The following is a 25,167-nucleotide window of genomic DNA, read 5'->3' as shown; positions in this document are numbered from 1 at the left end:
AGAGATTTACTCACCGACTGGTTTAGTATCTGGGCTAAATGGGGTTTTGAGCCCAGTTTTACCTCGGCATAATAGTGGCATTCCTTTCTCATTAGTAAACTTTGGGGGCGGGGGGACACAACTACACAGTTAAAGTGCAGTCCTATCCAAATTTGGACAGGAAAAAGTGACTCCAAGACACCTGGGGTAGAGACTTGGGTGGCGTCTAAGGGACCAAGCCTTTCTAAGTCTCTCATACTGGATAGTTCAGTGCCAAACATGTTCCTTTTGCCGCACAGAGACTGGGTGAGGGATGCTAACGTAAATCCAGAGAGGTTCCACACAATGCCAAATATGGAAATGCAAGTGATGAATACTCAGATAATTCTAGGATTGCAGACGTTTTACAGCAGTTAATCCTGGGAAAGGAGAACAAATATATGGAATATATAGCTATATTCAGCAGAGGAAAAGAAGAAAAAGAGGGCTATTCTATTGCCTCTGGTGGAAAGCCCAGCTACCTCTTCCGGGCTGCCCCCTAATGGCAGCTAGTCCACTGCTGCAGAACAGAGTAGAAAATGGGAGCAGCAGAGCCCTTGCCGTGCTTCTGCTGAGCAAGAGATGGGAACTTTTTCTGCCTCAGCTGATCATTATACCACTGAACTTAGCCTGAGCTTGCTTACTCCTTCCTTCCTTGCTTCGCATACCTTTTTCCTTATAGTTTAGCTTGTAAGCCTGAAGAAAGGGATGGTTGTGCAGGCCACTCCAGAAGTCTTTTCGCTAAAGAGAGGGGTAAACATGCTTCAAATTATAATAATAAAGTCACACCTATTTTTGTTAAGGTATGAGCCAAAGTGGCTGCCTGTAACCCTGGGAACTAAAGAGAAGTTCAAGGCACTGCCAGGATTCTTCACTGGATGGTGGTGCTTTGCTCCTGATCTGAGGTTGGTCTTGCGACCTTGGAGCTGCAGCTGCTTTGCAAAGAGTTGCGAGGATGAAGGGAGGATGATCTGGAGGATTTGGAATCCACATTTTGATCTTAAAGCACTTCTCCAAGTCTAGAAGGCATCTAGCAATTAGAGCATTGGAGCAGGATGGTGCTTTTGGTGACTGAGATTTAGCACACTCCTAAAGCACTGCCTTTTTGCCTTTTGGTACTGTTCATAAGGTCCATGAGAATCCCTCAGAAGAAATGGAGTAGCCTTCATAGTCAATAAAAGAGTAGGAAAAGCAGCACTGGGATACAATCTCCAAAATGACAGAATGATCTCAGTTCGAATCCAAGGCAAACCATTCAGCATCACAGTAGTCCAAGTCTATGCCCCAACCACTGGTGCTGAAGAGGCTGAAGTTGACCAGTTCTATGAAGGCCTACAACACCTTCTAGAATTAACACCCAAAAATGATGTCCTCATAATCATGGGGGATTGGAATGCTAAAGTAGGAAGCCAAAAGATAACCAGAATAACAGGCAAGTTTGGCCTTGGAGTACAAAATGAAGCAGGGCACAGGCTGGTAGAATTTTGTCAAGAGAACACGATGGTCATAGCAAACACTCTTTTCCAACAACCCAAGAGACCACTCTACACATGGAAATCACCCTGCCAACAAAAGTGTGTATAGTCAAGGCTATGGTTTTCCCAGTTGCAATGTATGGCTGTGAAAGCTGGACCATAAAGAAGGCTGAGCACCAAAGGATTGAGGCCTTTGAATTGTGGTGCTGGAGAAGACTCCTGCGAGTCCCTTGGACTGCAAGACAATCAAACTGGTCAGTCCTAGAGGAGATCAACCCTGACTGCTCTTTAGAAGGCCAGATCCTGAAGGTGAAACTCAAATACTTTGGCCACCTAATGAGAATGAAGGACTCTCTGGAGAAAAGCCTAATGCTGGGAACAATAGATGGCAAAAGAAGAAGGGGATGGCAGAGGATGAGGTGGCTAGATGGAGTCACTGAAGCAGTTGGTGTGAGCTTAAGTGGAATCCCGGAAATGGTGGAAGACAGGAAGGCCTGGAGGAATGTTGTCCATGGGGTCGTGATGGGTCGGACATGACTTTGCGACTAACAACAACAATACTGCCTTAGCTCCATGTGGTTTTACATAATTAGACATTAAGAGACAAAACAGAGAGCAGTAATAGTTTTAGCAGTACTACACTGTATACTTAAATTACTCATTTATTAAACTGGGATTCTTCCCTCAGGATGGTCATTTAGTCTGGTTCTTCCTGCCTTTTTAAAAGGGAAACCATCTGGCCCTTAAACCTATAGGACTCTTGAAATTTTCGAAGTACCACTGAAATTATATCTTCAATTTCTTTGTCAAAAGCTACAATTTTAAGATAATGAATGAATATATATATATATATAGATAGAGAGAGAGAGAGAGAGAGAGAGAGAGAGAACTATTTAAGGCCTTATTTGTAGCCTTTGTTGACTGGGATTTTAATGAGCACACTGTTAATGGGATGTATTCAGTACTGACTAACTATTCAGTCAGTTATTTAGAAGAAGGAAGCTGGATGGATTGTTGCATGACAAGGGAAATTTCAGAGAAGCTAAAAGAATTCTTTGCATCTGTCTTTAAGGCAGAAGATGCATGGCCAATACAGAAACATAGAAACAGGGTGAGTCAGAAGGGGTCTCCCGGTCCATCTAGTCTGACCCCCGGCTCCAGTCGGTTCCACTCATAACATGCCCTCCATGTGCATGTCCAGCCTATCCTTGAATACCCTCACCCATGTGGCCTCAGCCACCTCCCGTGGAAGCCCATTCCACATCCTCGGGGTCCTAACTGTCAGGAAGTGCTTCCTGGCATCTAAATGGAACCTTGGATCCTTAAGCTCTGTAATATCTACACTAAGACTGCTATTTTCAGGAAAGGAGACTGAGGAACTGGGGCACAGCTCTACACCTTATAGGCAAAGTGCAAACAAATCCTTCCTGATAGTATCAATCTGAAAGTTCCTAAAGAACTCAAATTAACATTGCTGAAGTAGGAATAAATGGATCGATTTTACACTGGATGGGCCTCATTAAGGATCTTGACCTGGCCCGATCCTTTTTAATAAATCATCCGTATTGGGGGTGAGGTCTTTCTTATCCAAATGTTCAGATTACTGAGAGTGGTAACCAAGAAACTGGACGGGCCCCCGAAGTTCTACCCAGACGGAATAAACAGGCATTAAAATAGTCAATGTAGTTCAGTGTAAACAACCGTAAAGCAATGCACGCTGGAGGAAAGCAAACAACCCCCCCCCCCGAATTCCTAACTTCAAGTAAACACCAAAGTGTCTTGTGGCAAGCCAGCAGCTAGCACATTTGTTCTGACATAAGCTTTCAGCAGCAGCCCACTTCATCAGACGCACGGAGAGCCCCCGCGAGCCAGTTCATATTCGGTACACATGTTGGGTGAAGCGCGAGAAACGCAAGCGGCGAGGTCAGGAGGCGACGCAGCCCGGAGTCCAGCGTCAACCGCGTCCTTCCGCTGCAGTTGCGGCGGCCCCAGCTCACCCCGTTCCCACGTGCCCAGCGCCTGGACACTCTGCCCCGCGATCCTGGCTGCCTCCTTCGAGGGGGCCAGGCTGCGACGCCTCCCCGCTGCCCTCGCCACAGCCTCCTTCCCTCGCGGCCTTAGCACCAGCCCCCTGCCCTTCCTGCGCTCTGCAGCTTGGCCGATGCTAGAGCTGGACACCACTGCTCCACGGCTGACCCGCGCATCGCCTCCCCAGCCGGCTGCCTGGAGGACAAGCGCGGGTCAGCGGAGCCGGCCCGATCTCGCCTCCCGTCAGCCAGGCAGGCGCGCGCGCGCGTGCCCGCGGCCGCCCAGCTCCTCCCTCTGTCCCCGCCTGTGCGCTCGGCGTCCCCGCTTGCACCCTGCGCCGCCAGCCGCGCGTCGGGCGATGGGGCGCCGTTTCGGTGCCTGCAAGGTTCCGCGGCTGGGGAAAGAGGCTGCTGTTCGCTAGGAGGCTGCTGGCGCTGCAGGCCAGGGCGTGCTTTGAGTTTTGCCGTCGCTGTAATGCAACAGAATAATAAATAAAAGTGCCCCGCGCGGCACGGGAGCCGAGCTCTCTCCTCCCCTTCTCCCCCCCCCCCCCCCCCCCCCAGCCTTACAACCCCAGCCTGCAGCTCTTGCAGGAAGTGCCCGGACTTCCTGCAAGGGCTGCCGACTGAGACGCGGAGGTTGCGCGAAGCGGAGCAGGGCGAGAGAAAGCGAGCGCTCGGCTCCCACGCGGCGTCGCTGAACCGCCTGGCCGGGCGAGGGGCTCTGTTGAACTTGGGCGAGTAAGGCGCCCCCTCCCCCGAGACCTCCTCGTGAGTAAGCAAGCGACGGGTAAGCAGCCTCGCCTCTCCCCCACCCCGTCCCCGGCCTTCTTCCAAAAGCTACTGCGGGTGGGACGAAAGGTGTCCCAGCCGGGGCCTGGAGACGGCCCTGCGTCCGCATCCCAGTTACGGGCCACTTCAAGGCGCTCCCGTGCGTCTCAGCCTCCGAGGAGCATCTGCTGCCTTTTCAGGCTGGCCCAGGCAGAGAGACCCCCCTTTCTCCAGGCAGGCAGGCAGGCAGGCAGGCAGGGTGAGTTGCGGGTCTCCTCCGCCAGCCAGCTCCGCTCTTGTCACTGGGGCTCCGTCCCAGGAAAGGGCGCGCGTAAGATCGCAGCCCCGCCGTGTTTTGCACTGCTGCTCCGGAGCGTGTGCAAAACCGTGCTGGGATCTTGCACAGGGCTGCCAAAGTTGACCTCATCGTGCATCCTTACCAACAGGCTGCGCTTGTCAAGAGTTGTGGAGAGGGGGAAAAACATCCAAGTCGCTGCTGACCCTTTCTTTTGGCCTTATACCCACTTCTGTTTTGTTCGACGGCTCAAGTCCCTGTTGCTAAGGAATTAAAGGATACAAGGATATTTCTGGCCAACGTGGATGTTTCTGAGTTAGTTGGAGGATGTAAACACGTTGGAGTTTGAGAAATGGTAGCTTTGAGAGGCAGTTTTGAGTAGAAAGTAAAGTAAGTTTGGAGTGTGCAACTGCAGGCAGGGTGACGCTTCGTTCTTGTTTAGAATGGAAAATAACAAGAATAGCTGAATAAGATCCACTCGTTTCAAAAATAGCAGCGGAGAAAGACTTGACATAATGCAAAACTTTAGTGTTCAAAGTACCTGTGAAAAATGTTGTTGCTTAGGGAGGGTAGGTAGAAAACAACTTGATTTTCAAAGACAATTTAAATATTTTTTCACCCTGAATCCCATTTAGATGGAAGATGATTCTGGGTTGTCTTATAAGAGGTGCTCTCTCAGTTCATGAGTGGTTCCAGCCAGACCTGGTAGGCCTGGTCGTTACCTTAATGATGTTAGTTGTATAGCTTGGAATGCCTGATCCTGTCTGTTCTTGGAAGCCCAGCAGGGTCAGGTCTGGTTAGAATCTGGATCGGAGACTTGCTTCCTGCTTTGAGCAGCGGGTTGCACCTGATGGCCTTCTATTCTAGGCCCCTTCCAACTGTATGGTTCCATTTTTCAATTTGTGATGACCTAAATGCTTATGTGCCTCAATACTTTCCTCTAGCTGCATAATGCAGCGTCTTTCAAAAGGAAATCTTAGTTGTCACAACAGGTGGTCTTACTGAAAGTGTTCCTGATAGGTTTTCAAGTAAATCAGAGATCCCTCCACACATAATTAGAAAGCACCTAGTCTGCAAGGACAAGTTCCTTTTAAAACCTCTTTAAAAAAGCAGATAAGTTTAAATAGGAGCTTTTGTTAATTGAATTAAAATAGTTACGTGACCCAGACGCAGGGCAGGGGAGATATATAAAGAAGTTGGACTGCACAGATGCTAAATTCAGCTTCTCTGTGCTGCTCATATTAGCATAAGATTGCTAGTCCCCCTGACAATTATCTTGAGATGCAAAGTAGAAGGAAATGGTATCTACTCTGAAATAGTTTTGTTACCACTGTTCAAGCAAAGAGCTGTAAGAACTGCTCTGTAGAAAAGCTTTGCCTCTGTTTTAAGAGTTAAAAGGTGAAAATATTGATGTTGCCATTACTTCTGAATGATTTCAGCAGCTTAAAAACTTCAGGAAAAGGGAAAATATAAAAATGACATTTGAAGATGATTTATGCCACCTCCAAAACTTAAGGTTAGGAAGAGGGTTTAAATTTTAAAAAATGCAACCAGTCTGTTAGAAGTGCTTTCCTTTTGATGGCATTTCCCAGTTGAATAGCCTCCTTCAGTGTTTCTAGGTTAAATATATTTGCATTTCTGGCTTGGATTTAATAAGGATCTGTGAAAAAGCTTTTTTGTTCATTGCAACCAGCTTTTTTGTATTGATCAGGATGTTTTCACATTTGATTCTTTCTCAAACTGACATGAAATGAGGCAATGATACTAGGAGAGAATCACAGCAGGCAGAATGTATTAAGTTTTTTACTTTTACATGGATCTTTACTCACACTTTGTTTCTGTTTCACATTTGCCCAAAGTTATTTTCTTTTCTTTTCTAAATGATAGTGAATCAGTAATTGCAACTTTTGGAAAGGGACATTTGTCATCTTAGAAAATAGACATTTCATTATGGTTCCGTGGGTTGGATCCCGGATTGACTTTGCTCAAGAGGAAGGGTTCCATTTGCACAAGGTCCCTTGGCCTGATTTTGGAGGATCCCCTCACACTAAAGCTCACCCCATTCAGTTGCATCTGCTGATGTTGTAGCTGGAGTGGCTGCCATGGGAAGGTGGAAGCGGGGAAGTCCAGTTCTGCCATTGCAGTAATCTAGCTTAAATATGGATTCAACCCTTAGGCTGCAACTCTGTTCACACCTTCTTGGCTGTCAGCCCTGTTTGTGAATAATCCTGTATAGGATTGGACTAAAGTGAACCACATTTTATGATTATTTGGTGCATACATACCTAGGAGTGAGTATGTCTGGGGCTGCACTGAAAATCTACACTCCTGCACACACTTAGGGGTACGTCCCACTAAACACCATGGGATTTGCATAATAGTAGATAGTACAAATCAATGTACAATCTCTTGGATCCATAAACTACCCTTGGTGATTTTAGTGAGTGTACTGTTTAAATCTCTGGGGCCTAATTCTGGCTGAAGTGAATATGATGGGGCCGCTCATGCTAATATGTGTGCAGACCCAGAGTATGGTCTGAAAGTGCATTAGGCAACCGCCATGTTGAAGCTAAGCAAGTCTAGGTCTGGCCTCAGCTTGGGAACTGCATGCAGCCACCCTGAATTCCACAAATGGAGAAGTGCGAATATAAATGGGATATAATGGGATACAAATAATAACAAATAAAAAGGTTTTTGCAAAAGCCACCATACATTTGGTCCAGGGTGGTTCCTGCTATTTCACTGGGATTGTTCTTGATGAAATGGGTAATGAATAGCAATTATGGACACTGGCATATATCCTGAGTTCCTTTGAGCTGAATTCCAGATGCTCTGGCCAATGGAATATGTTGTAGGCAATTCCTGCTATTTGTTTCTTCTTCAGCACATCTGTCCTTGCTGAAAGCAAACAAAACCCCACTTTGGAGGGCTGAGGCAATAGTATGTTTATGTGGAGGTATGGGGAGTGGTGGGGTGCAATGCAGGAATGTGAGAGGGCTATCCTTCTTTGGTGGGAGCTTATACTGGATCAACATCTCTCCTTTACAGAAGGGAAATTTAGGATCATCACTATTATTCCAAGGCAGGTGGAAACCTCAGCCCCAATCAGTCCCTCTGGAATTTCTCTGATGGCCATGTTCCTTCTCTCCGGTTATCTGGTCATTTTCTAGCTCTTGTGCCATTTTTGCTCATTCTAAAATGCCCATGGCAATGAGAACGTTAGAGTACAATCTGATAAGGGTGTTCCCAAAGCGCCAAACTCAGAGGGTTATGGGCATCCTCTGTGGCTGTGAGGGCAATCTTTGGTTCCCTGCTTCTCCCACACTGCAGACCAGCTAGATGGCTGGGTTTGGCCATCTAGCTGTGGTACTCCAGAGGGAAGGGGAGAAGGCTGGCATGCTGCTTAGATGCATTGTATCTTGGTGCCCCCCGTCATCTCCCCTCTCCACTCTCCAGAACACTCTATTCCTTCTTTGAGGATGGTCTTATGAACTTGGGGCAGCAGCCCGTGTGGTCCTTTCTGTACCAGCTGCAAGTGTGGGAGGCTGATCGGAGACTGGAGATTTCTTTCTGACTTTGGAGCTGGGAACCCAAAGTTTCCTGTTGCCCTCTTAACCAGCCTTTTTTTAACCTTAGAGGAACCCTTGAAATAATTCTCATGTTTCAGGAAACCCCTGCATAATAATAGGAGCAATGTATTATTTATTCCCATTTTGGTTCGGTTAATTTAACCGTTTTGATGATGATGATGATGATGATGATGCTATTCAGATAATTGAGATGATCAGTGACTCATGCGCTTGCTTAAAGTGCACACAGACATGTGAAAATGTGATGCTTATTTTTACAGTTTTTTTGCAGAACCTCCATGATCTTTTGCAGAATCTTAGGGTTCCAAGGAACCCCAGTGGAGAAAAGTCTTCTTTAGAAGATATCTAGTGATCATAGGAACACTCTGATAAGCCACCGTATGCTGTTGTTTTGGCATCATCCCTTTGCCCTTTTACCTAAGAACTGGTTGCCATGCAGACAACATTATCACCACCATCTTCCCACTGTATTTTTATCCTGCCTTTGACAACACTGCTGTTGTGAGTGTGTGATCCTATACGTTTTTAGACAGATTACACTCCTACAACCACTAGAGTTCCCCGCCTGGCATGTCAGAGACTGCCTGCTGCTTTCATGAAAGCCTTAACGGGTGATGTGCAATACTTTTTCTTCCCAAGCTGTACATTCTTATGGCAAAGTTTAGGGTGACTCGCACGACACTGTCTCTTCCTACTTGATCACTTGCATCTGAAAAAATGAGGTGCCTCCATTGGAAAAAATACTGTGTTCAAGACAATGAGAAGTGATACTTTTCTGTGGTATTTCACCTGTGATGGGCTGGTTGATCACGTGATCAGTCAGTTTCTTTCATTGATTGAGGCGCTTTTATTAGTCAACTTACCCTTTAGAGCAGTGGTTTCAACCAGTGGTCCGCAGACCAGTGCCGGTCCGTGGGAGATATCCTGCAGGTGCATGAAAAAGCCCTCTTGAGCAAGCCCTCGGAGAGGGGGCACAGCAAAATTTCAGTTGTATTTGATTACATTTAATTTCAATATTTTATTCTTTTATTAGCATTTTTGCTGCTAGATTTCTGGTTATTTTAGAGAATTATCATTTGGGTATTATATTTAAAAACCAATATGCAAAATATTGTATTATGTATATAACGCTTTTCATTTCTGTCTCAGTGGTCCCCCTGAAAATTTCCTATTTTCACTGGTCCCCAGCTGTGGAAAGGTTGAAAACCACTGCTTTAGAGTGTCGATCATACAAACACTATTTTCATGGCATGTCATTGACCTGATTGTACAAGAACAAAAAAAGGCAATTCCTTCATCCTTGCTCCTCTTTATATAAACCAGATAAGGAGCAGCTGCTTTCCCACTTATCCTTCCCTCTTTGCCATCACCTCTGTAGTCTCCCATGGTGTCAAAGTTATTACAAGCACATCAGAGGAAAGTGCTGGTCTTTCACTAATGTTGCCTTGTAAAGAACCATCTGAATAGTTGATATTACAGAAATGACAGTAAGAAGAAAGGATGCATGCAAAAGCAAGATTCATTCTGTCCTTTTTTGTGCAGGTCAAGTGCTGTGGGGTGAAACGATGGACGAGCAGCCTCAAGGCATGCAAGGGCCCCCCGTTCCTCAATTTCAGCCACAGGTAGGATATTGCACTCATGAAGAATGGGTGCAGCACTCTGGCCTAATCTGGCTGGCAGAGCCTCCTTGGATTCCTCTCTGGGGAGAGAAGCACAGTTTGGAGAGATCCTTCTTGCTTTGATTTCAGATGTGACCTGCCATCTCCGACAGGACATCAGGCTGTGCGTGTACCCTGGGAGTTGAACTGAAAAAGGGCTGGAAACTCCATGCTTCTTTTTAGAACAGAGAGGGCCAAATGGGGATGAGAGGGTGAATTTCAGGGAAATCCAGGTTGTGGAGGACCTGATGGGGGCAGCCTGTCCCGTTAAGTTTTTTGCTCCTGTAGATACACTAAAGTAATCTTTAAAAACAAAATGGTATAAAGAACGAACTTGTTTGTTTTTGTCATGCCTGTTCTGTTTTTATTTGTCATGCCTGTTCTGTAATACAGTGTCAGAATGATGGTATGGAATTTATTTCTTTCCATGTAGTTTTCCTTGGTAGAACTAGATTTTCCTGCAAATTCACATTCCTTTAAATTCTAGAATTAGAGTGAGGTGAATAGATAATTCTTATTAAGTGTGGACCATTCTGCTTGGAGAAAAGGGGGTATCAAATACTGTTGCAAAATTAAGGTGATATTTTGGGTGGTAGTTTTCTTTATAACAAGGTAAGAGATAGAAAGAGATAAAAATAACCCTGAAGGTTATACCTCCTGAAAAAGAGAAAGTACACAGATTACATTTTTATATGCCGTGGAATTGTGTTTTGAACTTTCTTGTCTCCAACGTGGGTTGATATCAGTTCATTCTTCCTTACTGTTTGGGGTGTTCTGGGGACAACTGTTAGACAGAACAGAAGATGGAAATGGGTTGAGCTTTCCAGATTTTATGTACAGCAAATCCTGTAGTTGAAAGGGACAAAGAGAGCTGCACTTGTTCAAGTCTTATTTTTTCTTCAATGAAAGTTGAGGGGCTGTATCCTGCTTTAAATTAGGGTGCTGCAAGATTGGCACAGCAAAATGATTTCCTGCCATTGAACAACTGGTTAGTAGTGCATTCGTGTTCTGCAAGGAAATGGCAAGATCTTAATCTTTTGAGCTCTGAAAGGCTGATTAAGCATCTGTTAGGGACGACATAGGCTTGGTGACTCTTGCTGCCGAGTTCTGTGATCTGTGAGTGGTTTGTGTCAGGCAGGTGCCGACTGATGAGAGACACGTGACTTACTTGACTAATTTCAGAGAGATGGGACTAGGAAGTTAGAACCTCAAGCATACAGCATGAGAGCTGCAAAACCTTGTAGTAAGAGGAAGTCAGGCTTTTGTGCAAGGTGATTTTTGCATAATGCTTTGACTGTAACTCAGATCCCTGCACCGTATACTTTTCCATAGTTTCATGGGAATGCCACATTGCGAGCCCCTTTTGTCGTTAAATGCTGCCCCAAGAGAAAATGCCTTTGTTCAGTGTGCACTCAAGGGAATGCAACATAGTCCGTTTACAAATAAGTGAAAGAAACAGTAGCAACCCAAAGTAGTTCTTTAGGTTTGGGAAATGAACACAAACATGTGATTATGTAACTCTTTTGCTATGTAACTTGCAGTGAACTCTAAGGCGGCCTTGGCCTGATTTTTGTGTTTGTGTTTGTTTTGTTGTTGTTGTTTTTAGTGTGGGGGATGGAAATGTTGAAAATTTGGTCTGATGCATAGCAGCAGTTTTTAGGTGACTAAGAGGGTAGAAAGATGAACATTTGCAGTATCATAATACTGCAGGTGTTTTTCTTAAACTGCAGATTGCTGTGAATGTGTCAACTTGCCAGGGCGCACTGCCTGATTGTTCTGTCTGTAAGTGAGAGCTGCCAAACAACTCGGGGACACTGCCTTGTTTTTGTTTGCTTGTTATATTTAGTCCCCACTTTTTTCCCCTTTCAAGGAACTCAATGCAGCTTACCTAATTCTCTTCCTCCAGCAACTACCCTGTGGGGAAGGTTGGGCTGAGAATCTGTCTGGCCAAGAGTCACCCAGCAGGCTCCATGGTTGAAGGGAATTTAGAACCCAGGTCCCTGAGTCTCAGTCCTCTGTTCTTAACCCTTGCACCACACTGGCTCTCACAAGAGGCCGTTCACTGCAGTGTGTCTGGGAACTCTGGTTGGTCTGCCCCCCAACAAGGAGGAGAAACAACACACACTTTGGTATTGTGTTATTTTTCCAATAAGAGAGGCCAAGGGCTGAGAATTGCCTATATACAATGTAAAGCGTGACTGGAAAATATAGGTTTCAAAGTAGGCTGTGGACAGTTGTTTGGTGAGTCACATCTTTTTACTGTCTGCTCCCAACAACATATTATTATTAATTACATTTCATACTGCCCATAACTGAAGGTCTCTGGAAGGTTAGTTACCCATCCAGATTTCAACCAGGTCTGACGCTGCTTAGCTTCCAAGATTAGGCAGGATCACACACTTCAGGCTGTATGGAAGCTTATATTACCCTGTGTTTGAATCTACACATCTGCTTTCCACATTTTACAGGTAGCCATAATACTTCAGCAATCAGTTTTGCAAGCACACTTTGGAGACTGATCTTTTATCCTTGTTAATGTGGAAACCCACCTAGCAGCTTACCTTTAGCTGCAGTTCACATTGGTGCAGGTTTCATTCTAAGGTATAGTTTGGGCCAAAGATAGGGGATGTGTTGATTTCCAGACATTGTTGGACTGCAGTTCCCATAAATCTAATTAGCAGAGCTGATGGTGAGGGATGGTGGAAACTGTGGTCCAACAATATCATTGGCGATGTGTGAGGAATCTGGTTTGGGGGTGGGAATCCATTAGCTTTCCCTGGACTCTAACCTGCTTTCTCTCTGCATGTTCACATGGGCTTCTGTCAGGAGATGAGTCCAAGCAAGTCTCTGAGGCTGGCTTGCACACATGCTGTCTGTTGTTCTTGTGCCTTCTGTGCAAGTGGAGTTTTGCTTCCACATGTTTTGTGTACTTCGGACAAAGAAATGTGTGCTTTGTGTGAAGAAGGGGTCTTCTGGCATTCCCAAGCATTTAAGGACTTGATCTTGGCTTGCAGGGTTTTGCTCGATCCTGACCAGGGTTGAGTGTGAGAGAGAAGTCCTAAGGTCCCCTGGGGATAATCTTCTGAAGTTTGCATCTGTAAGATCAATGTCAACTACCCAGAGGACTTTCTCAGTGGTTGCGTGAAACTGTGGATATATTCCAGACTGCAGCCTTTCAGAGGGAGTTGAAGATGGCCCCTTCCAACTCTGCTATTCTGTGATTCTATGTATCTCTTACAACAGGCCTTCCCAGATTAGTTCCCAGATTAGTTTTATTTACTGTGCTTGTTTTTAGTCAGATTGTAATTATAGTTGATTTATTCTCTTGTAAACTGCACAGACCCTATGGGAATGGGGTGGCATATGAAAATAAATTGATGGCTAGGAAGGTAGGTAGGTAGGTAGATAGATATCCCAGAAGAGTAAGAAAACTATTCCAGGTGGATTTTAAGATCCCTAGTACTCATTTCCCCATCCCTTGTTCTGGTCGATTCTGATTGGAAAATGAGGAAATTCACGCAAGAGGAGAAAAGGAACATGGTACCATGTTCCTCTCCTGACTTTGGGATTGTTCATCATGACTTGTCAGTAGCCATATTGGGTTTGGCCAGAACAGGAGATAGGGCATTGCTGATCTAGTTCATTAGATGGATTACATTAAAAAAACACATCTTTTTTCTGGTATGTGGCAGCTTAAACACATTCTGATCATTACAAAAATGTACGTAATATGTTCTCTGGCCAAGTGATACCTGCATTCAGCGTGAGCCTATTCCTTTCCCAAATTACGCTGTGGCTGGGAGGGAGACCCGAGTGATAGTTGGAGATGTGCAGCTATGTTGCTTCTCATGTCAGGTCTCCACATCTAAATTGTATGACAGGACAAGGGAGAAGATGAGACGAGCTGTCAGTCAGCCACGCTGCCCTTTGAAGAAAGGCCACTGGGGGTGGGGGTGGGTGGGAAGGTGCCGCAAATGGGCTGTGAAGTTTACATACACTGCCCACTGTTAAACAGATTACCTCTAATGAAGTGTCCAATGTGCAGGCCATATCAGTCTAATTCTTGGTGGCACTTCATCTCTCAACTGCCAAAAAACCACTGCCCTCTGGCCTTCTCTCACCACTCTGGCCGCCAAACACAGGGAGGTGCCCGGTCTTAATAAAGCGAGACAGTGTGTGATCTGACATGCAAATGTAGGTCATTGCATATGTAAATGTGTGATTACAAACCTGCATGCCAAAACACATTAGTGAGACTTTGCTCTCAGCATGCGGTTGTCACACTGCCTTAGTAGTTCACGCTAATGTTTGTCAAGTTACTCCGCGGACAGAGGATGCAATTCCCTGTTCAAATTTTTGAAATATATGCTGGTTAAACAACCACAAAACCCCAAGCTTAATGAAGCTGCATTCTGCTGCTCAGTAACGTGAGTGTTTGAATAATAAGAGAGAATTCCCTAAGTTTCAGTGTTTTCACTCAAAATGCCACAGATAACCTCATTAAACCTGCGTGGGAGCCTTTAGAATACACATCTCTGAATTGTTGCAATGCCATCTCCATCAGAGGAGTTCCGTATTTGGACATTGGTGTTCCTGATGAATATTAATTTACTTTTGATCTGACCGAACTGAGAGGCAAAAGCCTAGACAGTATCTATTGCAAATCAAAGAAGACTAGTTGTATACTTAAAAAGCATTTTGCTTCACCGCTGCTGGTACTTTTAAATTCTAATGCAAGAACAGAATTGTTGCCCATCTATAGATCTTTTGTTCCTGTTGTATTTGGGATGATGTTGCATCTCACAAGTGTTCAAAACTTTGATATTTATTTGTAATACTAATGTACCACTTAATAAAATCCCCAAGCAGTTAACACAGCACAGTATAAAATCACAGCCAAAATGCACAACTTTCAGGGGAACCAATTTTCAAACTACAGCCCTCAGGTTCAACTACTAGAATTTCATGATGGCTGTGGTAAGGAAGGGTTCCAACCCAAAAAAATCCAGCCCTGAAGAATTTATATTCTGACACGTACAACTTCCCAAGGAACAGCAGTTGTGATTGCTAAAGCCTCCAAACTTTGTAATGCTCTCTGTTAAGAATTATTCTTCACCTTTAGAATGGGTGAAAGAATATTTTTTAAGTTTAGCCTTTCAAAATGTGTAATTTTAATTCTCAGTTCTAGTTTTTATTGTTGCAGTCTTTATCATTTTTAATTGTTGAACGCTGCTTTGATTATTATTATTACACTGCATTTATATCCCACTTCTTTTCCTCTTGTGAGGAACCCAGGGAGGCTAACAGAGCTCTATTTGATCCTCACAACAACAACAACGCTGTGAAGTAGGCCTGGCTGAGAGGAGGTGACTGGCCCAAAGTCACCCAGTAAGCATCATGGCTGAGTGGGGACCAGAGTAAGCCATCCCGAGACGTTTGTAGGGGACAGGATAGAAAAGCTTTTAATAAACAAACAAACAAATGAACAGATCCAGGTCCCCCACATCCTCAGCCCAAGTCTAAACACTGCACCAGCAAATAGAGAGGTATATACATGTTAATAGGTACGTAACTAAAGCAGAGCTGGCCTTCTACAATACCTTGTTGGACCTGGATTGTATTCAGGAGTTGCTGAAATGATTACTTGAGGCACTGTATGATATGATGATGAGGATGATGATGATGATGTAGATGTAAAAGAGTCCACATGACCATATTCAAGATAGGTGGTTTTACTTGGAGGAAATCTGAAAAATAATACAGCAAAGAATGAAACTCACAGTCACTAACACGACATGCAGCTGGGTTAATTTTTTCACCACATTGTGAGATTGAAGGGGTGGCAGGGGAATCTAGCCTTTCAGCACTCTTTTTTCACTCTGTTTCCAAAGTGGTATGCGAAATGTCTCCTTGTGAATTTACAACATTGTGATAAGGTTTGAATAGATGCAGTAGGGTCTCTGAGATAGATCACATGAGGAATTCCCTGTAGGCTGGCAGAGCTAATGCAAAACTTTTCCATGTGATCCACCAGTACTATAAGAGTCCATTGTTCAAACATAACGCAAGCTGTTTGGGTCAAAGCTGTGGTGAAATGGCTCCCAGACAATACTATGAACAACAATTGCGAGCCCGTGTGCCGTAGGGGTTAAGAGTGAGAGACTGGGCCTCAGGTGAGCTGGGTTCTAGTCCTAGCTTGGCTGTGGAGCCAACTGGGTGACTTTGGGCCAGTCACAGACTGCCTCCCAGGGTTGTAGTTGTGGGGATAAGATTGAGAACAGCAGGAGGAGAATAAAGTAAGCCGCTTTGATTTTGTCATAAATGCATTACCATTCCACCTTTATCAGCAAGGGTCCTTTGTAGCTTCTTTCTCATCTACGGGGCTCAGTGACTATTTCGTTCTTTATTAAACTCTCTTGTTAAGCCTTGCATCAGCCTTCTAGTTAATCCTTTCCTAGGCACAATTTAAAAGCTAAACCAAAGTAGCAGAAGCAAACGGCAGGGAGAATAATATCCTCCTAAAGGACTCATACAAAAAAACGATCTCACTGCCTTTTTGAGTGTTGACAATGAAAGAAAGGCCATGCCATTTTGGCAGGCTAGTCCAAACACACCAACCGGAAAGGACCCTTTTGGGGTGCCTATCCACTTTATCTGGAAAGTTGCAACCAGGATTATATTGGGAGCACCCTTTCTTGAGTTATTCTAGTCTCAGTTTTTTTAGGGTTTCGAAGGTCGAAGCCAGCATCTTGAATTCAGTCCGGAAGCAAACTGGCAACCAGTGAAGGTTCTGGAGTTTGCAGTACTGGCACAGAGAAACTTGGCAATGTGGCAGTCCCAGGAGGGAGCTAGCTGTAGATTTAAAACGGTGTATTGCAGAATTCAATTTACGCTAGCTGCACACAGCCTCTCCTGCATATGGAACAAATCCAATTCTAAAGTGAGCATTAGAAAGTTCAGAATGAGTACACCCATACTGTTTTTCAGATACCATGATTAGGTACTATTGGCAACAAAGACTTGAATTTTTTCCTTTCCCTTCCAACACACACATTAGCTTAATTTGGTATGTGTAGCATGTCTCACATGCATGATCTTAAAGCTAAGCAATATAGCTTTTGGGAAGGAAAGTATGATTGCACATATTCCAGTATGCAATGTATGCCTTATATCATTAAAATGTGTTCTTTTATTTTGACCACAGAAAGCCTTACGACCTGACATGGGCTACAATACTCTAGCCAACTTTCGAATAGAAAAAAAGATTGGCCGTGGACAGTTTAGTGAAGTTTACAGAGCGACGTGCTTGTTGGATGGCATGCCAGTAGCGTTAAAAAAGGTGCAGGTAAGGATGACTCAAGCAGTACAATATGGAAAACTTAGCTGTTGATACTGGGAAGATTGTTAAATGTCATTTTATGTAGCTGTTATTTTCAAAGCTTCCATGCTGCTGAAATGCCATTTTATAAAAAGGACAGCTGTGATCGTAAGAGCAGGGTGGGCAGACCTGGTGCCAGCATGCAGCATCCTCAGATGATTTCTGGGGTCCCAGAGCTTTGGTCAGAGTCCAGCCCTGTGTGGGTGGCTAACCAGGGCACATGAGCAGGGCTGTGCAGCCAGTGTGTGGCCAGAGGTGAAGCACCAGTATAATTTCTCAGAATTCCCCATCATATCCATCAGGTTCACATGACATATTCACATGACACCCCCCCCCTTTGGTACATCTTCTGTTGCTGCTCCGCCCTTTTACTTACGTTTATCAATTCACAATTAGGCGTTTGGATTCTGGCAATGGTGAGCAAATTAGCCAGTTGGGTGCCTCGCCTGTTTAGCACCCAAAACTGACGCGATAACTGTAAGCATACGCTGATGTACCTGCAAAAGGCCAGCAAAATTATCTTTTAGCAAAAGTACAGTTTTGAGGGACTGAAACCACCTGCAATCCTAACTGTATTTTGGGGGCTCCAGAAAATGAATTACAAGCAAACAGATTCATTCTTGGAGCATGAAGGACACGTTCTGCTGTGAAGTGCTCTGCAGTGCTGCTTGGAGCACCGGGGAGGCAAGGATGGGGAGGACAACCCATGCTGTGCACATCTTGGGTTGTTCAGTGACCCACCCATCCACTGTGCAGTAATTATGGGTGGCTTAGCATGGTTTTCTAGCATGTGCTTTGTCTCTCTTCTTTACCTTGCAAGCTTGAGGGCAGGTGGTATAGAGGTAATTCTTTGCAGTAACCCCTGTAGGGTGTTTTCATGACCTGGGCCTGTGACAGTTTTAAGTTAACAATGCAATCCAATACATGCTTACTCAGAAATATTTTTCACTGAGTACAGCAGGGCTTACTTTCAGCCAATTGGTTATAAAATTGTAAACTAAGGTTGGGATTGCAAGTTGATTCACACCAGGGAAATTTTCTCTAAAACTGAAATGCCCATAACTGATATACTGACAGAAGGTTTGGGCATCACTGGAAAAACTAGAACAACTTATTTTCATCAGGTGAAAAATAAATGCCAATGACCAGTCATCCGAGTGTCAGTACTCATATTTGGGCAATGATCAAATTGATCTTCCTTTCCAGAGAAAGGCTGTCTTTAATATATTTGGTAGAGGTGCTGATTTAGTTTTGAGATTAACTGAACAGCTAATTTGCATCTATGCAATCTACTGTGTTAAGATCATAATTGTTTAAGAGAAGCCTAGTCTTTTAAGAGAAGCTTAGTCTTTACACTAAAAATCCAATTTAAAAGTTAAAAGAGAATCCATGTAAAGAGTTTGCAATCCTGTCTATGGGATCGTCTTTCTGTCTGAACAAGACAATATCCCTTGCTTTGCTTGGCATAGCTCCACTATCACATCGGCACAACATACCAATCCTGTCTAACTTGGGTGTCTGCCCATGTACTTCAGTCAGGGAAACAGAAACCAAAAGCCTTTAAACATTCAAGAAGCCCAAACTTACCGTTCAGCTTGGACCGAGTTATTTCGTTAAATGAAAGGCTGTAATGATTGCTCATGTTTGATTGAATGCCCTTCCAGTGAGCAAGTGTAACAAAGCCATTCATTTTTATGATTCGGTAAGGGTAGGTTCAGCATGTTTATGATGAGTCAGTTGTAATTATTTTATTTTTAAACTCTGAAATAATAGCATGATTTTTAAAAACTAATTAAAATCCTTGTTTACATCCTTTATTTTTATCTGCATGGTGCAAAAATTGCTCTGTAGTCTTCTTACAATAAAGACTGCCTATGAGTTTGAGAAAGAATTCTTCCTCTGTATCAGAATTTCCTGCAGAAACTGGCTGTGTTTTCTATGGGCAGGCCCATAGAATCATAAAGATTTATGTGACGGCGATGGTGACAAGCCCACGCATGGAACTCAGCCAGATCGAGCAAGAGCATCTGAGTCAGTCCCAAGAGTGCCAGCCCCAAAGAGATAAAATAGGCGGCCCTTTGGAGCTTCTGTACTGTATTTTCTGTACACAAACTGCAGTGTGGAACTTTCCAGAGCTTTGAGCATGGAAGGCATGCTTGCCTCTTTGCAAGGATAAAGGAAGCACTGCTCCTCTGTGTGTGTGGCTGTGCAAGCGAACACCTTTCTGTCCAGTTCTCTTGAAGGAGCTGTGAGAATATCAACAAAGGAGACTTTTTCTGCATTTTGGATCCCTGTGAGCCTCCCCCCCCCCCCCCCCCCCCCATCCCTGCCTTATTTCTTGATTCTAAAGGAAGCAAAAGCCACATGTAGCTTAGTGTGTATCATGGATTTATGAAAGCCAATTTTAATAAACTCAGAAGAATAATAAGTATCGTTCCATGGCAAGTACCTGTAATTAGGAAAGGCGTCCAAGACGGGTGGATTCCCATCTAAAAGCAGAATTACAGACAATAATGAAGGGGGGGGAAGTATGAGACAACACAAAAGGCCAGTGTGCCTTCACAAAATATTTACAGGTGTCCTGAAAACAAAAAAGGAAGTGGAAGGAAGGCCAGGCTACATAGGAAGAGTAAAGGCAGGTAGCACAGAATTGCAGGGAATGTGTCAGGAAGGCTGAGACTGAGAAGGAGCTGAGGTTAGTGAGGTGCTAAAAGCAACTCAGCATCTTCTGATGCATGCTTAGTAAAAGAAGAAAGAAACGATGGTTCAACTACTCAGTAAGGATGGCACAACAATAAGAGATGACAAAGAAAAGGCAGAAGTGCTTAATTTCTACTTTGGCTCAGTCTTATCCCAAAAGAGGGTCTGTGTCCTACTCTATGACCTCCCTGGCAAAGGTGAAATAGAAGCTGAAGGGGCAGGATTACAGCTTGATATTGATAGGAATACCTACATAAGTTCAAGTCTCCAGGGTCGAGTGTACTCGACCCTGGAATAATAAAAGAACAGGCAGAACTAGTGGTTTAAGATCTTTGAGATCTACCAGGTAAGTGGGGGAGAGCTAATGTTGTCACTATCTTCAGAAAAAGCGGGGAAGGAGAATGCTGGAAGCTCCAGACCAATCACTCTGACGTTAATCACTGGGAAAATCTCAGAGCAGATTATAAAGCAAGCACTTTGAAAACAATGCAGTGATTACTAGAAACCAACAAAGATTTGTTAAGAATAAATCCCATGGGACTAAACTGATCTCACTTTTCAATCAGGTAATCCCCCTGATAGACTGTGGGAATGCTGCGCACATAATAGATCTTGACTTGTCAAAGCAAGGCTTTTGACAAAGTGCCCCATGATATCCTGATTAGCAAATCAGCTAAAAGTGGGCTAGATGGAACAACTATCAAGTGGATTCACAGTTGGCTGAAGGATTAGATTCAGAGTGCTCCTCCATGGCACCTTCCCAAAGTGGGAAGAGGTAACAAGTGGAGTTCCAAAAGATGCAGTCCTGGGCCCAGGTCTCGTCTACATTTCTATTAAAGATTGAATGAGGGAGTTCAAGGATTGCTTGTGAGATGTGCAGGGTAGCATAGGATAGCTAATACCCTGGAGAACCCTGGAGTGCTGGGCTGGAAACAACAGGTGACAAGTTCTGCACCTAGGAAAAAGCAACTAGATGCATTGTTATAAGATTGGGGTGGGTACTTGGCTCAGCAAGTGAGAAGGATACTACAAGTGAGAAGGAACTTAGAATTGTTGTAGATCACAAGCTGAATTTGTTTTTTGTTTAGTCACAAAGTCATGCCTGACCCATCACGACCCCATGGGCAATATTCCTCCAGGCTCTCCTGTCCTCCACCATCCCTCGAAGTCCACCCAAGCCCACACCCACTGCCTGGGCGACCCCATCTAGCCACCTCAACCTCTGCCTGTTCCTTTTGCCATGAATCATTCCCAGCATCAGGGTCTTCTCCAGGAAGTCCTTCCTTCTCATTAGGTGGCCAAAGTATTTGAGTTTTATCTTCAGTATCTGGTCTTCTAAAGAGCAGTCAGGGTTGATATGCATCAGCAATCTGATGTCCATGAGAAAAGAGGGCAGATGGTATGAGACTGCACTTCCTAAACTTCTGAAGTGCTAGTTTGTGGTCAGCACCACTTATCTTGAATAATTCATCCAGTTCTGGGGAGCACCATTTAAGAAAGGTGCAGACAAACTGGAAAAGTTTCAGAGGAGCACAATGAACATGAACAGGGAACTGAAAACAAAGCCCTATGAAGAGAGACTTGAAAGAAGGGGTGGTTTTTTCTTAAGAGAAGACTAAGGGGAGATAGGACAGAACTGTTCAATTACCTGAAATGTTGTCACACAAAGAAGGATCAGCATCTCTTCTTGATCATCCCAGAGTGCATGACATGGAATAATAAGCTCAAGTTACAGGAAGTGAAATTCCAGCTGAACATCAGGAAAGCCTTCCAGAATTTTAGAGCAAAATGAAAAGGGGTTGAATTACCCATAAAGGTCAAGGGCTCTCCCACACTGGAGTCATTCAAGATGCAGCTGGACTGCTCCCTATTAGGGGTACTTGGAGTTCTGCATTGAGCAGTGAGTAGAACCTTCTAAATCCACTATTCCAAATCCACTATTCTGTGATCTCCCCTCCCTTCCCTTTCCTGCTTGCCTTATTCCTTGCTGTTTAATAATGAGCTAGTGTTATAAATATAGATTTATTTTCTTTGGATTATTTTTCAATCTCTTAGTCCTACGTGCTGTGGGACATGATGTTGGAAGGCCTCTGCAACAATTTGGATTAGTGAGTCATTCACAGGCCTGCTGCCATCCTGTAATTGTACTAATCCATGTACTTACCTGGGAAGATGCCCAGGACTGGTTTGCATTGCTGACTCACTGTAGGGTGATGGAATGTGGGTGCAGTGGGTTTTGCACCCCATTCTAAGCTTCCCAACCTCTTCTAAACACCATGTAGGACCAGTTTTGAGTATCGTGCTGTGCCATTTATCTAACAAAAGTTGTTCAAAACTTTCATTGCATTACTTCACCATGCTCTCCATCTGGAAGACTGCACAGCACTTAAAGCCATTCTTAAACTTTCTAGGCCATGTTCATGTTTCAAAGTGCCCCTTAAAAATAAAAAGCTTCCTAACTGATCTAAGAATATATTCTTTTATTGCAGTTTAAGGGAAAGGGGAGGCAGAGGAGGAAATACGGTAGTATTAAATCATAGTATAAAATGTCTAAAAGAACTCAACTAAATAAAGCCTGTAGTTATATATGTGTGTGTGGGTGCATGTGTTTTAAAGAACTATTTTTAACTTAAGAATACAGCAGGATTTTGAATTGCCCAGGAACAGGATCTTCTTCTTTATCGTTTATTAACAGTGTATTGCACTCAAATACACTATGCTGTTTTTACCCAATTTGGCCTATTCAGGAATTAGGGTGGAATGCTTTGCCAGAGTTCTCTTCAGAAACTCCATTACATTGTGCACCTTAAGTAGTTCCATGTTTTTCCCTTTCATTTCAACCGTTAATACCTTGTGTTAGGAGATCATAAAAGGATTCCTTTTATCTGGCACATAGATTAATTATTCATTCTGTGTTGTCAGTGAATTTCCTCTTGGGGATTAAATTAGAACTAATTAATCTTAAGGAAGAAAGTTCTCATTTCCCACTGTATTAAACCATGACTGGCCATTTTGTTTTCATGGTGGGCTATCATTTCATTGCTTATATATTTCTAGGCAATACTGCAGGCTTGTCTTTATGGTTCTACAGGATGTGAATTTTATTGCTTAAATTGCTTGCATTAAAAGAGAAAGATAAAAAATCAGATGGCAGTTCATACCTCCAAATAAAAAGATTGTCGGTCTGTAAGATCAAACAATAGTGATGTTAGAAAGGCGTTAAGGTTTGCAGAAAAGGGAGCTGGATCGCTTATAGTCAGAGTGTTCTAAAAGAAGTATCTTTTCACGTTAACTGATTTGTTTTATATGGCTTCAAAAGTTGAGGCTCAAGTTCAGTCACTGGATTAAGAAGAGCCATGCTGGACCCAAGACCTCCCTTGTCCGGCTTAATGCTCGCCGCAGTATCCAACCCAGGCAGAAGTCCACAAGCAGGACTTGCCCATGATAGTTTGGTCCTGCTTGTGTTTTTCAGTAGCGAGAGCTAAGCTGTGTCTGATACTGGAGGTACTATAAGGCCATTATGACTAGTGGCCTTTCTTCACCTCATCTCTAAGAATTTGTTAATTTCCCTTTAAAGCCACCCAGGTGGCCATGCCTACCCTTTCCATAGTTTTAACCAGGGTTTTTTTTTTTTTGTCATAGAACCTTTTTTGACGGATTTTTCCAACGGATTTTCCCAAGTGATTTTGAATCTCCCTGTCCGGTGTAGCAGGTCGGCGGCAAAAATCATTGAAATAGTGCATGCGGGCTGCTTGTGTGTCCGCGCTGATTGGGAGGGCGCTGCTCGGCTTGGGATGCTGCTCGGCTTGGGATTGGTCGTGTGGTCACGTGCTGAGTGCTTACTGCCGGTGGCAACCATTATGTTTATGTGTGTAGTCTACAGTCACTCTTCAGACTGGCTACATGCAAAAGGTAAATAATTTCTTTATTTTAAAAAAAGTTGGTGAATTGAAAATATTTTTTTAATATTTAGTGTAAAAATGTGACCCCAAAATGAAAAAAAAATTACTAATTACTTCTCAGCCACCGGTCCTGCTATACTAGATTACACTAAAAAAAACCCTAACTAAAAGATTAACAAGATGTGAGTTCCGGCACTTTTTTTTTTTACAAAAAAAGCACTGGTTTTAACTAAGTGTGTTACGACTTACTTCTTGTTGATAAAGGATGTAGACTCTGGAAAATAGGATTTAATGCATGTGCCTTTTGGTGCCCAAGAAGGCTGGTGCAGCCTGCGTCTTCTGCTTGGTTCTTCATCTCACCTTGGTCTCTGCTGAGAGTTTTCACAGCATCTTTAGGGACCATTTTCATACCCTCTACATGTAAGTTGACACCCCCTGAGGCAATTATTGTTTTTTTTTAATAAGGGCTTGCAAAACATTTTGATTTGATGGTAGTTTCTTCACTGTACTGATCTGTTCAAATGGACTAGACCTGACTTGCCACTGATGCGTTCCATGTTCTATGTGAGTCCTAAAATTTGGAGACAAATGTTTCTAAGCTCTGTGAGTCTATATTGGTGCAATGACCAGTCTCTATTTCAGTAAGAAAGTTTTTCCCTGTGTTTATGTGGGGGGCTTGAGGGAAGTCCGAACAGCCTTCTTGTAAGAAGTTTGCCTGGACACTTGCTGTCAGGTTGGCACTATGTGAAAACTTGTTTTTTAAAAATTTTAATTCATTTTGGTTTGGCTGTTGTTTCATGCTGCTCAGTTTGCTTTGCTTCTTTTGGATTGCAGTTGTATATTTTATTTTTTCCTGCCTTGAAACTTGTGTAAGCCACCCAGGAAGCATATTAGAAGGGGGGTGGTTAAAATGTCTACAGTGGGTTATATAAAGAAATATAGTAATTGAGACTCTGGAGTCCATTCCCTTAGCACCATAGCAGGGGAAACAGAAAAGCTCATGCATTCTCCTGCCAGGGGACCCAAGCCACAACCCATAATGAGGTTTTTAATGTTTAATTTTGTATTGATTTGTATTTGCTTTAATTTATTCTATGGTACTGCAAGAGAGTTATGTCTGGAGAGCAGGATATTAATCCTAGTTGTAAATAAAAAAGGGAAGTCATCTTGGACTCTTGACTTGTTCATCGACTGCTGTCTCTTAGATTGGGGCTGGAGGTTCATTCCATTCTGAGCACATATATTTATATTTTCTTTATCTGGATTTTATTTTCTCAAATCTCAAATGCTTAATGAAATAAACACATAAAATCCATACTCAAAAATACACGTAGATAATAGTCTACAATGTTT

The 25,167-nt window shown here is 43.6% G+C and overlaps 1 protein-coding gene across 2 annotated transcripts in view; it reads left to right on the top strand.

The window, feature by feature from the left end:
- Nucleotides 1-4,137: 4,137 nt before the first annotated feature.
- Nucleotides 4,138-25,167, top strand: part of NEK7 (NIMA related kinase 7) — a 74,581-nt gene continuing 53,551 nt past the window's right edge. The window contains exons 1-3 of one of the 2 annotated variants that reach the window (XM_044432386.1): nt 4,138-4,310; nt 9,719-9,798; nt 17,039-17,179. In XM_044432386.1, the coding sequence (XP_044288321.1) occupies nt 9,742-9,798; nt 17,039-17,179 (198 nt within the window). In that variant the 5' untranslated portion in view covers nt 4,138-4,310; nt 9,719-9,741. The remainder of the gene's footprint in view (nt 4,311-9,718; nt 9,799-17,038; nt 17,180-25,167) is intronic. The other variant, XM_044432387.1, reaches the window with a different exon arrangement.

This window comes from Varanus komodoensis, unplaced genomic scaffold (assembly GCF_004798865.1).
Source record: "Varanus komodoensis strain SLA01 unplaced genomic scaffold, ASM479886v1 scaffold24, whole genome shotgun sequence".
Lineage (NCBI taxonomy): Eukaryota > Metazoa > Chordata > Lepidosauria > Squamata > Varanidae > Varanus > Varanus komodoensis.
This window is presented reverse-complemented; position numbering and strand designations above follow the sequence as displayed.